The sequence below is a fragment of the Cottoperca gobio genome, chromosome 15 (assembly GCF_900634415.1).
Source record: "Cottoperca gobio chromosome 15, fCotGob3.1, whole genome shotgun sequence".
In the NCBI taxonomy this organism is placed as follows: domain Eukaryota; kingdom Metazoa; phylum Chordata; class Actinopteri; order Perciformes; family Bovichtidae; genus Cottoperca; species Cottoperca gobio.
In genome coordinates, this window is record NC_041369.1 from 14,050,530 (window position 1) to 14,064,088 (window position 13,559).

The 13,559-nt window shown below is 40.6% G+C and overlaps 2 protein-coding genes across 4 annotated transcripts; one reads left to right on the forward strand and one right to left on the reverse strand.

The window, feature by feature from the left end:
* Positions 1 to 2,279: 2,279 nt before the first annotated feature.
* LOC115019981 (zinc finger protein 501) lies at positions 2,280 to 8,644 on the reverse strand. Of its 3 annotated transcripts, XM_029449768.1 has the most exons (3): positions 8,421 to 8,644; positions 4,223 to 5,861; positions 2,280 to 4,110 (listed from the first exon to the last, which is right to left on the reverse strand). In XM_029449768.1, the coding sequence occupies exons 2-3, from the start codon at positions 5,736 to 5,738 to the stop codon at positions 4,091 to 4,093; spliced, it is 1,536 nt and encodes a 511-aa protein (XP_029305628.1). In that variant the 5' UTR covers positions 5,739 to 5,861; positions 8,421 to 8,644; the 3' UTR covers positions 2,280 to 4,090. The 3 variants fall into 3 exon arrangements, with proteins under 3 accessions (XP_029305628.1, XP_029305626.1, XP_029305627.1); XM_029449766.1 differs by having other exon boundaries at positions 2,280 to 5,861; positions 8,421 to 8,642; XM_029449767.1 differs by lacking the exon at positions 8,421 to 8,644 and adding an exon at positions 7,589 to 7,884 and having other exon boundaries at positions 2,280 to 5,861.
* A 1,247-nt stretch (positions 8,645 to 9,891) lies between these two features.
* Positions 9,892 to 13,313, forward strand: ftr14l (finTRIM family, member 14-like). The gene is given in 8 exon segments (XM_029449769.1): positions 9,892 to 10,388; positions 10,499 to 10,594; positions 10,733 to 10,837; positions 10,839 to 10,967; positions 11,061 to 11,220; positions 11,367 to 11,552; positions 12,133 to 12,269; positions 12,933 to 13,313. Coding segments are annotated over 8 exon segments (1,593 nt in total). The 5' UTR covers positions 9,892 to 9,989.
* Positions 13,314 to 13,559: the final 246 nt, after the last annotated feature.

Here is a 13,559-nt window from a genome sequence, read left to right on the forward strand (position 1 = left end):
CCATGGTGTCTGTCTTGTCATATTATTGTTCCCTATAAAACAACATTTACCATCAACAGATGATGAGAAGATGAGTGACAGCGATGTTAATTATTGAAAAGTAGGAGTTTGGAGATTTATACAGTAGGTGTGAAAGCTAAAGGCACTGCAAATTAAGAACGCATGCGAATAGGTGTTGAACAATCTTTTATTTATTTAGATATTATTGCAGATATCTGCTATTAACCTAGTGTTATTATCTGTCTTATTATTAGGGGAGAACGGGGTTGGCCGTGAGACAAATCCCGGTGTCCCGTGGGATTTTGAAACAATTAGGCCTATTGCATTTAACTGGGGGGGGGGTGTTCGGAAGCGGAGCTCCGCCCTTCGCGAAGCAGAGCAGAGGAGAGATGTAAATACGCAAAGCAACTGCAACGTGCACATAAATAAATAACATAAGCGTTTAGTTTATTTAATAAAAGAGCACCTGTTCAATGTGAAAAGTGAGTTGTGAATATATAAAACAAAACTTGAATTTCAAGGGGGGGGCAGCACAGGGCAGGTAAACACTGTACTTTATCGGTACTTTGTCCTACACACGTATTTCACAATATAGAAACATGCTTTGTATGTTTTGGCCTAAATATGAATAAAACAATCATTAAAAAAAAAAGAAATCTGTCAAAGCGAACCCCGTTTTAGCCATTTGCGCATGGTGGGAACTATTAGAGTGTGACACATCAAGGCTCTCTGCTAGTGTGAACGAGAATAGCTATTTTACAAGGACTACTAGGCTAAATAAATGTTCACAGAGTGATAACAGTGATACGATGTGTTACAAAGGGTATTTTGCCCGGATATGAATACAGGTGTGCCTTGGCCACAGAAAGTTTGGGAACCACTGCCCTGGAGGGTGCTGTTAAAAAACATTTGGTACTGAAATGTTCAGAATTTGGGTCAGAGGTCACCTGCAGTAAGTAAGAGGACTTGAAGGAAGAAGTGTTTTTCATGTCAAAATGTAAACTTCCAGGTCTTATACGTTTCTCTTCTATGTGTTTACACAATGGGTTTATAATGAAACAATTATTACCATTAAAAGGTAATAAGGGAGAGCTATAGTTTAGATCTTTCTGAGCTAGGCTACAATATGTGGTTGTTAGCTTAGTCGCTAGCAAGAAATCCCAGTTAGGTATGCTTGTTACAATCTCTTCGCAGTTGGTTGTCACCATGTGGCTGACACTGCCATTATATAAGGATGAATTATTATTATATAATGATAAACAAATTAAATTATATGAATGTTTTTTATGTTTGTTTCCTCAATGTCTCAGGTTTTTGCATTTCGAAGAAAGATTTAAGTATTTCCTCAATTTTTTATTTCTATCTATTGAAATAACATAGGGACACCCTTACCCGAACCCAACTATAGGCTTTGTTACAAGTGCACAATGTGCACAACTACTAATTACATCAATTTATATACTTCATCTGTTGGTGGGAGATCCCTGGAGATTTGCATGAGCTTAACATGTCGAAGTTCTATCTCTAGTGTAAATATCCAGTGATGTAAATCAGACATTGCTCTGCACCCAGAGGGCCGATAAGCTTATTTCTGAAGGTTACTGTGATGGTGGATCATAACCTTGTGTCTACCGCAATGGGCAACTTAAGTCTGTCCTCAAGCCGTGAAGGACTGTAAACCAGTGTAGTGTATGCGAGTGGGAAGGCAGGTAGTTTCCAGACATTAGGTTGATGTTTGCACAAACTAGATCAAAGTACACCTTTAACTTGGCTGCTCTGACTGGTTCAGTATTGGTGAGATCCCAGTTTAAGACTTTAGGAAGGATGAGTCCTTTAGAAACTCCTATTAAACACTCAGGCATTAGCACCTGCCCAAAGTCTGGAGTTTCACCATTGAATTATTGTAACTGGTGTTGGCCTTTAAAAACATTTGAAGGTAGAGTGACACCATGTGGATACATTTAGGCAGTGCAGATGAGAGTAATCTGTTTCCTTGTTTTGTCGGTCAAAAATGACTAACTGCTCCAAATAATATGACTGTTACATCTAGTCCAAGTATCACTGTGTGTACTGTGCATGTGTGACAAAAAAGGTTAATTTGATCTGAAAGTAAACTAGCATACTTTAATATCTCCATAGTGACACCATTATGCACCGGTCATATTTCTTTTTATGGTGCAGGATGTTTTTTAAACGAGGCGTTATCCTATTTTCTAAAGACAGATGACTTATTTAGCTGCTGAGGTTCTACCATTTCAAAACCATTGATTAAACGCCACAAGAGTCAACAACCTTTATTTATCCATATATGTGCCACTCAGAAGTTGGGAATAGGTGTTACAGGATTTGCCCTTAAGAGAAGCCTATATGGATCATTTACAAATTTTCTCTCTACAATGAGGCCGTTGACAAAAATGAAGGAAAGAAATAATAAAGACAATATGGTCGTAACAGTGTAAACACATGGTAATATACATGAAAGCAAAAAAAAAAGCAATAGGTATCAGTGACAAATTAAAATGTAGGGTAAGTTAGTATGAATAAGAACAAAAGACTCCTGAAAACCCTGAAAACTTTTTTTTTCTCAAATAACAGCTCGGCATACATTTCTACATAGCATGCAATAAGGCACCTATCTAACACAAGGAAGAAACCTATGCTACAGTTTGAAGCACAATTGTTATCCAAAAAAAGAAAAGAAAATATTGCTCACTGTAATGTTCACTCCCATAAAAACTGTATATCTCTCATTCCCTTTCATATAACCCAAGCCATATCTAAAAAAATACATCAGTTTGTAAAAGATATTTTACACAGAACAGTAAATAGAGCGCAATCCATTGGAATTAAAAAAAAAAAAAATCTTTTAAGTCTTGTAAAAGTGAGATTTCCTCGTGTAGTCTTTTAGTACACACCTTTTTTAGATCAAATTTTGACAGTTTGCGGACCAACATGAGTTAGCTATATTCTATACACAGGTTATTGATTTAGTCTCCAAAGCAATAAACAAAGTGTGATATTGCATTTCATGTACATTTGGTGCAAGTGGTACAGAGGAAACTGCACAGTAAATAATTAGGACACAGGCCATGTTGGAATATGCTACACAGTAGGTTTTTATTTTCTATTATGCATTTCCTAATAGTTAAATTGCATGTCATAATAGAATCAGGGTGTCAGCCAGTATTGCTCTCTGTACAGCCGATGCAGCAGTGCTAACCCATCGTAGACATACAAGAATACAACCTTATAAATATACAAGATGGCTCTTGTCTGATGGAGCCCAAATTCAGAACAAGCCGCATGAGAACACCTGCAACATGTTTATCTCCAACACTTAAAACAAATTTAAAGTCATAAAAGAAAAAAAAAAAGTGGAGACAAAGTTGATCAAAGTGGACCTTACTATCAAAAATGTATTCTTTTGGAACAGCACACTAGTCACCTATACATATATATATAAAAGAAAATCAATAAGTATTTACATTGAATTTTTGATGTTTGCTTCACAAGGGTTATGTGGGTGAAAAAGAAATAACTATTTAAATTGAGACATGTTCTTGGTCACCAATTGTGTTGGTAGTCTTGGATAAAGTTGCAGCTGAAAAGCGCATGTGCCCACCTGAAGGTACATATACTCAATTCTCATCAAAAAGACTAACCAGGGGGGGAAGCATATTTTCCCCAGGTAACAATTTTTTTAGATCATCAAATCACATTTTTTTTATTTAAAAGTGTTCAAAAGAGGTCCTGGAGCAAGAGAAGCACAATTACAAACAAGAATAGAGGCTCCTTCACAATCTATTATTATATCCTCTTCATACTGAGCACAAAGTCCCGGGTTCAGCTCTGAATTATAGGTTAGGTCCTTTCTACATCTGAAGACTTGTGTTACTGTCGATTTGTTTGCATCTGCTCCACTTCAACGTAGCAATGTGCTGACCTGACCACCGTTGTCTATAGAAGTTGGCCTGATGTGTCCTGTGGCGTGATGATGTCTATGATGGGACCTTTAGTAGAACAGAAACGGGGGGGAGCAGGGGTGTTTGCATGGGACAGCATGAGAGGGCAGGAAAGTGTGCTCACTGGTTTACATGAATCCTATGATGTCTGGAGAGGGAAGATGAATGATTAAAGCCTTTTCCACACTGGGAGCACCTGTATGGTTTTTCAACGGACAGGGTGCGTTGTTTTGGGAAGGCGTTGTTAGGGAATCCCTTACCTGTGGGGATGGTGTTGTACTGCTGCGGTGGCGGCTGTGGTGTTTGTGGCTGCTGCTGCTGTTGTTTATTCTCCAAGTGAACTCTCTGATGCCTAGCAAGGGAGGAGGAGTGATTGAATCTTTTGCCACAGTGAGCACAGGTGTAACTCTTTCCCTCCGAGTGGACTCTTTGGTGCCGGGACAGGGAAGAGGAATGATTGAAGCCCTTATCACAGTGGTGGCACATGTAGGGCTTGTCTCCCTGCTGGTGCACCCTCTGCTTCGGGGGAGTGCCGTAGGACAAGGTTTTTCCAGGCTGAGGTGGAGGAAACACTGGATTCTGCAGGTGGGTCTTGTGGTGACGAGAGAGAGAAGAGGAGTGATTAAAGCCCTTGTTGCAATGTCTGCAGGTGTAGGGCTTCCCTCCGGCATGGACTTGCTGGTGCTTCTTCAGATGGCGTTTGCGGACAAAACTCTTCCTGCACATGTTGCATTTGTACGGCTTCTCACCCGAGTGGATCCTCTGGTGCTCTCTCAGAGTGGCAGCAGCCGCAAAACACTTTCCACACTGTGCGCATCGGTGGGGTTTGTCTCCCAGCACGACTGCAGCGTGGGTCTTCTGGTGCTGCTTCAGGTTGGAAGTTGTGGCGAAGCCTTTGCCACACTGGCCACAGGTATATGGTTTCTCACGTGCATGGACCTCCTGATGCTTTTTCAGATGCCTTCTACGGACAAAGCTCTTCCTACACTGGGTGCACTTGTAGGGCTTGTCCTCTGAATGCATCTTCATGTGTTCTCGCAAGGTGATCGCAGCTGCAAAGCTCTTACCGCACTCTGAGCATCTGTGGGGCTTGTCTGGCAAGTGAATCATTTGATGAGACTTTAGGCTGAAGGCATCAATAACATCTTTGCCCATAATCTCAACTCCAGGGGGGACGTAGGGCTTTTCTTTCATGTGAATCTTCATGTGTTGTTTGAGGCTGGCCTCCACAGCAAAGCTCTCACCACAGTGGACACAGATGTAAGGGTTGAGGTCCTTATGGATCTCAAAGTGTTGGTGAAGATCGGCTATGCTGCCAAAAATCTCCCCACACTCGTTGCACTGGAGGCCATGGGCTTCATGTATCATTACACCATTCTCAGACTCCACTGTCAACTCCCCACCATGATCAGACTCCACTTTCACGACATGCTCGCTTTCCGCCTTAAGCAGCACCTCTCCCAGCAGAGTCTCGCCTCCGGACGTCTTGATTTCTGCACCTGTGAAACAGTGTATCTCACCATGTTCCACCTTAATGTAATCATGATCTGACTCCGCTACAATTGCATCCACACAGGCTACAGCTCCGAGATCTGAACCCAGTCCCTGGATCTTTAAGTCTGAGCCATGGATCTCCAACTCTAATCCACGCTTTTCTTCAGTCATGATCTCAGTTTCGGCTCCATAGTGAAGGTCGACATGGCTGTGGGCTATGACACACTCCGACCCAAGCGTGTCAAGGCCGGGTGTGTCACATTCAGTCTCTGACTCGGCCATGAGAACACACTCCAGCCCCACGACCTCCGTTTTTCTGCCGGGCGGGGACACAAAAAGGAATCGGGGTAATATAGATCTTTGTTTTGGGCCGTGTCGCTCTGGTGCTCTAGTCAGTGCGCAGACCTGCAAAAGATGAAAATAAAGAGAAGAAATAAATATACTACATTGCCTTCATGTACTAGACAGTTTTGCTTTTACCTGTCATGGTCTCCTTCTACTACCTAGGGTAGTACGTGTTTCATGCGTTACCAACAGAACAAAAGATGATCTTGCTTATTTCACATGGGGATATTGTATGCATGCCAACGATGTTGTGTCAACACATTATCAGCAACATCAATATCCAAGTCTTAGAAATCACAATCAATAAAGAAAAGTCTAAATCAAATATTGTTAAATTGTGTTTCTCTGGTACAAAAACACAAGACCCCGGTGGTAGTGTTATTTATTTTTGACTTAAAAACCTTTCGTTGTGGACTCTTTCTGAGCGTCACGCTTCATTAAAGATCATCATCCCTTCATGGACATTAATAATCATCATCTGATCAGATATGAATTGATGTAGTTGAGTAAACTCATTTGTAACAGAAGTTCAACACCCACCCTACTCTCCCAGGACAGACATGCACTTCTACCTCAGCCAACACATAATAGTACTTGGTTTGAGGAAACAGCAAAGACGAGGGTGTTTGGTTAACACACTAAGTGTTTACAATGTGACAAAGGGATGTCCTTAATATGAGTAACTACTCTGTACTACTGTATATGCATTGGTCTATGTTTATAATCTAAAACAGTGTTTGTTGCATTATGCATTAAGATGATTTGTTTAAATTTAGCGGTGCATAGGCTCATAGTTTATTATATGCATCATCTATAACTGCGTGCAGCATATCTCATCAATGGCAAACTTGCAATAATACTTGGCTAACTAAGTGGTCAATTTGATAGCAAAACTAGCCGTCAAGACGAGCGTCACCTCACTAGCTAACACAAATGATAAAATCAAAGTTGCCTACATCAGTGATCAAGCTCTCAATTCTAACTTAATCCGCAAGACAACACCTGACCGGCCTACAGATGTCTTTGATCTCCGCAGTTCACATCCATTACTGATAAATGCAAATATAAATGCGAAGAGACATTAAAACAGCAACTTGTTGTTGTTAAACATTGAAACTGTTGGTTGCTAGCCTTCAATAACAGCTACAAATAGCTTTCATAGCCGCTAGTTAGCTGGCTATGGTCGAGAGGCGACTGGTTAACGACACAACAGCATTGTGTTAGCTGCTAATGTGTTCGCAATTTAGCCAGCTAACTAGCTTCGTAGCAAAAGCAACATGCGAGTAATTGTATTAAGCACTTAAAAAACAGCGAAATACTTACATTAAAACACTAATATAAATGGGTAATACGGTGCTATTAATGACACAACTACCGACGCGGAAATCCTCCTTGTGCGAGTATTAACAGGCCATCTTGTTGTGCCACAACAGCACTTCCAGCTAGCCAAGATTACATGCTCGCCTAAAATGGCTGCCGCTTGCTAGTTAGCAGCGTTAGCTTCCGCCCTTCATAACATATTGTATTAGAGAACGGCCCCCGAAGCGATCTCCGATTAAGTCAAAAATACACGAGAAGCTTAACCAAACATACACATGAAAATATGGAGAAATAATACGTCCTTGTTAAACATTGAGTAGCACCGAAAACGACGTCGTAGGCTAATGGTAAGTAGGTTAGCAAGCTAAGAGCCACACCGTAATTCCAACCAGGAGTTGGCTAGCTGAAACAAAGATGGCTAACCGTGAGGGTGATGAATGCCGAGCGAAAAGCCCGCGTTTACTTACATAGGAATTCGTGCAAGACACAAACCCCACAGCAAAGCAGTTTGTAAAAAGAGTAACCGAACCAAAAACAACCCGACAAGTAATTTAAATACTGCTTGGTGAGGTACAGTGAATCTTGGCTATGAACCTAAAGCCCTCCACTAATGCGGCAGCACCAGACAAACCGCACACACGACTTCAAATGGCGGCCTTGCTGATGTTAGCAGCTATCCAGCCGAGACAATATTAGCGTGCTGGCTACATAGCCATGATGCCAAGCTAACAAGCCAGCTAATCCAGTTTGCTAGCCAGGCTAAAGGCTGCTCTCCATTTAGTACCAGCCTGTAGACTGTAAATATTGGAGCGGAAGCTCTGCTTAACCGCCCATCCGACCATGTTAAGTCTGCTTTCGCATGCAAAGATAAACTGGACGTTGACTGAAGAAAGGCGACTGGGCCGAGTCTATAACGAACAAGTCTCAAAAATAACCTGGATGAGATTCAAAGCTGAAATAGTTCCTGACCGGTATACCAGTATGTCCCTGTACTTGTCTGTTTATCCAACAGCACAAAATGTATTATCCAAAGCCAGCCATGGCCTGTATTTTTCCATTACAAAGTTCGGTACTATCATAACTAGAGACACAAAATAAACAACCCATGCGTTGACTACCATTATAAATAATAACAAAGATTATATTCCGCTAAATAGAGCACCCCTCGCCTCAACGCTGCTACTATTTTTTGACAGAGTAAGTTGAATTTAAACGACAAATAATCGCCAGGAGTTAAGGATCAAACCGGTTAAAAATGCATAAATACGTTTTTTTTGTTAAACTTGCATGCACACCCACCTTCTGTCCTTTTACTTTTTGATGGCTGAAGAGAGAGAAAAAAAGAGATTCGTTTATATGCTTCAAACTCTGGGTTGAGAAGGGCTTTGCAAGGCTGCTGTGAGGCTGGTCAAACTGCTGTGTGTGTCTTCCTCTCCCTCTGCCTGTGTGTGTAGCTGGCGCCACTGCTCATCTGGCGCCAACGTTGGACTACCGACGCACTTTAGCGTCATTTCAATACAGCAAGGAGACCACTATCACCCCCTACAGCCTCGGAGACATACAGGACCTCCCGCAGAAACACTTCTGTATTTCCTTTTAGCCTATAAAAGCAATGGCATCAAAATATACTTAAAATGTCAAAAGTAAGAGATTATGTAGAATGGCTCATTTCAGAATTATGTATATTATTGGACTGTAATTATTGATGCATTAATATGTAAATTGTTTCATTCTTGAAGCTGGTATGTGTCAGTGATAATAATCAGAATATGTGTATATAATACTATTCTGAAAGTAACTTAAATGCTTTTACTTTTAACGGCCTACTCTAAGTAGCTAAGTGCTGATACTGTAATACCGCTTTGATTTTACTTTGCTTTCACAAAGATCAATTAAGGTTCCAAGTATTTATTCTGCCACTGGCTACTACTGTTATTGCAGACCATTTTGTGTTTTCCATTAGTTGACTTGTAGAATCAAAGAAAGAGTCAAACTATGCTCGATTAGGTTCTAGATGCTACACAGTTCTTACAGTAAACTGCGGGATAGAGGCTACATAGAGATATTTATTTCATGTAGTGATGAATTAGTCCCACAAGATGATGCTGTTTCCCAATGCAAGTGTTTGATGAATGTGCTGATAGCATGGGCAGCACATATTGTTGATATCAAGGGCAAAAGTCTAAAGATAGACATAAAACAAATTTGAGATCTTGAAACAAACAAAACAAGAGGAAGGTCATTACTTAACAGTGTAGATTAAATGAAAGTGAGCTCATGATTTAGCAGTTAATATCAAAAATAAAACAATGGTGTTCTCTGTGATGGAAGTCTATCGTGCAAAACATGCTATTATTATTATTATTATTATTATTATTATTATTATTATTATTATTATTATTATTATTATTATTATTATTATTATTATTATTATTATTATCCTCAAATGAGACATAGACATAAAAACGTTTACTTAATTAATTTTGACATTTAATTATAAACTACTGTACATCAATAAGGGCTTCTTTTTTTATTTTGGTAGCTTCAACTGATCCTCTCCTTTATTTCAACACTTTGTAGTAACACCCATTCCCTGTCCAATAAACTGCCCAACCAGGAATACTGGTTTTACAAAGAGAGTACGCCTCATAGCTAACATTCTGTCACACACAGCGTCAGTCACACAGTTTCACCGAAGCTGTTAACTTCAGGAAGTCTGCGGATACCTCGTCCTGGTCGCTTTTTGTTGCGTTTTTTCTTCAGCTTGTGATCTCAACACATTAGGTTAACATTTTGCTCCTGGGCTAAATCACCTGTTGATTTTAATTTTGTTCCCATTTTTGCTGGACTTCCTTTTTATTTTTTAAAATGTCCCACCCTAGCAGTCTAGATTTAGACAGATACAACAGCTCGCCGAAACCTCGTCGCTCTACCAGTCATAACCAGTCCAGGTCCACGGTCAAGCCCGGGGATGTCGTGTGTGACTTCTGCACAACAAGGAAGCAGAAGGCTGAGAAGTCCTGCTTGGTGTGCCTGGCATCTTACTGCGAGACCCACGTCCAGACTCACTATGACTACCCTGCCCTGATGAAGCACAAGCTGGTCAAAGCTACGGGTCAGATGAGAGAGAAGATCTGTGCACAGCATGACAAGTTGTTGGAGGCTTTTTGTCGCACTGATGAGACATCGGTGTGTGTTTTATGCATGATGGATGAACACAAACACCACGACATCGTCCCAGCCGGAACTGAGAGGACTGAGAAACAAGTGAGTGCTGAAAGCAATCTGTCAATCTGTATTTAAGTTACTCAATGAGTGATTTGAAAGGTCTATCATACAAGGCTGACATGGACCCTTTAATGTTGTTCTCTCTACAGAAACAACTTGGAACCACACTGCACAAATCTCAAACTAGGATTGACCAGAGAGTTAAAAAGTGGCAGGACCTCCGACAAGCCGTTGACTCAGTTAAAGTGAGTAAAAAAGATGTCAAGGCACACTACGCTAAACTTAACATGATTCTCAAAAGGTTTTGTGTTTTGAAAAGTAACTGCTTGCTGCATCCTTATTTGAACAAACTCTCTCCCTCTCTTTCTGATGTATCTCATCAGCACTCGGCTCAAACTGCTCTCGAGGAGAACGAGCGGATCTTCTCTGAGCTTCTGCTTTCCATCGAGAGGAAATACAATGAAGTCAAAGAGATGATAAGATCCCACTGAAAAGTCCACTGTGACGCGGGCCGATATACTGCTGGACCGCTTGGAGGAAGAGATCACTCTGCTGAGGAAGAAACACACGGACCTGGAGAAGCTCTCACACACAGATGATCACATACACTTTCTGCAGGTGCGGTTGATCTTAACTAAGGACCTTGTATGGTGCAAAAATCAATAGAAGCAATGTTTAGGCTCATCTCTATCTTCCACCTCTTTTTACCAGAGCTGGCAGTCTCTGTCAGGCCCCTCAGGATATGAAGACCTCAACAACATCAGTGTCGCTCCCAATTACTCCTTTGACACCACCAAGAGAGCAATCGCTGCACTGAAATTACAAGTAGAAGAAGTCAGCAAGACAGAAATGAGCAAAATCTCAGGAGCAGGTGCACACATTTCTTCTTTCTTCATGTCAAGTAGCATTGTTGAATCTCTTTGGTTCCTTTTAGGAGTGTATGTTATTGTTTTACTCTGCTGTTGCTTTCATGAAGCTAATGCTGTATTGTGTTTTTTTTAATCTGCCTCTTCATAGTGAAGGATGTCTACATCACGCAAGAAGTTGAGACGAAGACAATGAGAGAATCAATTTTGAAGGAAGAACCGAGAACAAGAGAGGAACGGAGGACAAGAGAGGAACCGAGGACAAGAGAGGAACCGAGGACCAGAGAAGAACCGAGGACAAGAGAGGAACCGAGGACAAGAGAAGATTTCCTGAAATGTGAGTTATTAGGTTACTTTTTTGATGCCTTTAACCTGTTGTGAAACTTTAAGCACCAAGTTAGCAAGGCTTCTTTGCAGTCATATCAAACCCCGCTCATATTCAAGCAAGTGAAGTGTATTCGATACTATCAAGGTTCAAAACTTGACAGTCATGGTGACATATAGCAGGCACATCTCCTTCTATGACTACACCATCTGGTAAAACAACTGCAGCGAGTGTCATGAAAGGCATGCTGCTTGCAGAACTGGTTTGGTGAAATGTAAGAGAACAAACTTACAGTTCAGTATCACTTAAACAAACACAGGTGTTCCTGCTGGTACTCCACCTGTGGAACCAGCTGATGCATGGGAGTTATAAACCAAAGGTTTAACGGGATAACTTTCATTAGGTTAACTGTCATTCCTAAACATTTATTTCGGGTGATTTATGTGCAACACGATGAAGCAAAAGAAGAGAAGAGAAACATCTCATCTCAAAAGAGACAAATACCAAAACAAATGATAACATTAAATTGTAAAACAGATACTAAACAACAAGGCAGAGATGATTAATGATGAGATTTTCCTGCATTGTTTAGACTCTTGCCAGCTGAGTCTGGATGTCAACACTGTCCATCGCAACCTTCACCTTTCTGAGGGTAACCGAGCAGCCACGATGAAGAGTGAGCCCAAGAACTACCCTGAACACCCAGACCGATTCGAAGACTGGCAGCAGGTGAGAATTTACTGACCGCCAGGAAGTCATTTTGTGCCTGAAAAGAGGAGGAGGGAATATGTTGGGAATGGTACAGGATATTTTGCTTCCGAAACATGTTTTCTTCATCCAAAATACACATTTACTTTTGTGCTTAGGTTTCTCCTTTAAGTTCACCAAAAGTGAGCAATAGGTAATGCCTGATTTGCATATTTAAACCTAATTTAAACCAAACATTTCAGAAAAGTTACAATACGAAAAATAGTTGTCTTAAAGTAAGTCATCAACTGGGGAAGTTTAATGGTGACATCTTTGAGTTACAGTGTCGTCCCTTAAGGACACTTTACTGGAATGTGCACTTTCGATCGACCTCCTGAAGCTGGTTAAGCTTTTATTATTATTAATGAAAATGAGTCCATGGGATCGTATATTTTTCATTTTTAGAGTTAATTTTCCTCCTCTCTCTTGACTAAACGTTTTAGATGTCTTTTGTTGGTATTGATTGAAAATCAATATCCAAATCAAGCTTTAATTCTTTGAAGTTATTTTTACAAAAAAAATGCTTCTGCAGTTGCAATAAGTGTCTCTGCATACGTGAAGTAAACATCTTAACAGCTATTATAAACCATATAAACTGTTATAAACTTTGTCTTTTACGCTCTAATTTCGTTCATTCCATTGCAGGTGTTGTGCAGGGAGAGTTTGACTAGTCGTTGTTACTGGGAGGTGGACTGGAGGGGAACAGAGATAGACATGGCCGTTACCTACAGGGGAATCCGCCGTAAAGGAAATAGCAACGAATGCAGCCTGGGTTGGAACGACAAGTCCTGGAGTCTGTACTGCTCAGACTCCAAATTCTCCTTTGTGCACAACAATAAGAGCAAAGATATTGCAGCTCCAATGGCATATCGTATCGGCATCTACCTGGATTATGCAGCAGGAACACTCGCATTTTACAATGTTTCTGATGGCATGCAGCTTCTGCACAGGGTCCAGACTGCATTCACTCAGCCCCTCTACCCTGCATTCAGTGTGTGGGGCTTCGGTACTAGTATCAGGCTGTAAGAGAGATGCCATAGTGCTGGTAATTTGCATCAAATTGACACAATATTGTTGTAAAAATTTGATTGCATTTTGATTCATTCTTTTTGTTCCCCTTTTTGAGTGTTTTCAATGATTTAAATCCGTTTTCTTTTTGTTGAACGATCCAATTAATCATTTTTTGTTCTTTTGATCACTGACAAAATGTATCAGTTGTAATGAGGAAAAATATGCAAAATAAATTATTATCATGTTATTTTCACAATGCTC

Bases quoted from the DNA above. Each gene is read 5' to 3' on its own strand.
- LOC115019981 (XM_029449766.1), bottom strand. From the start codon at position 5,738: ATGGCCGAGTCAGAGACTGAATGTGACACACCCGGCCTTGACACGCTT.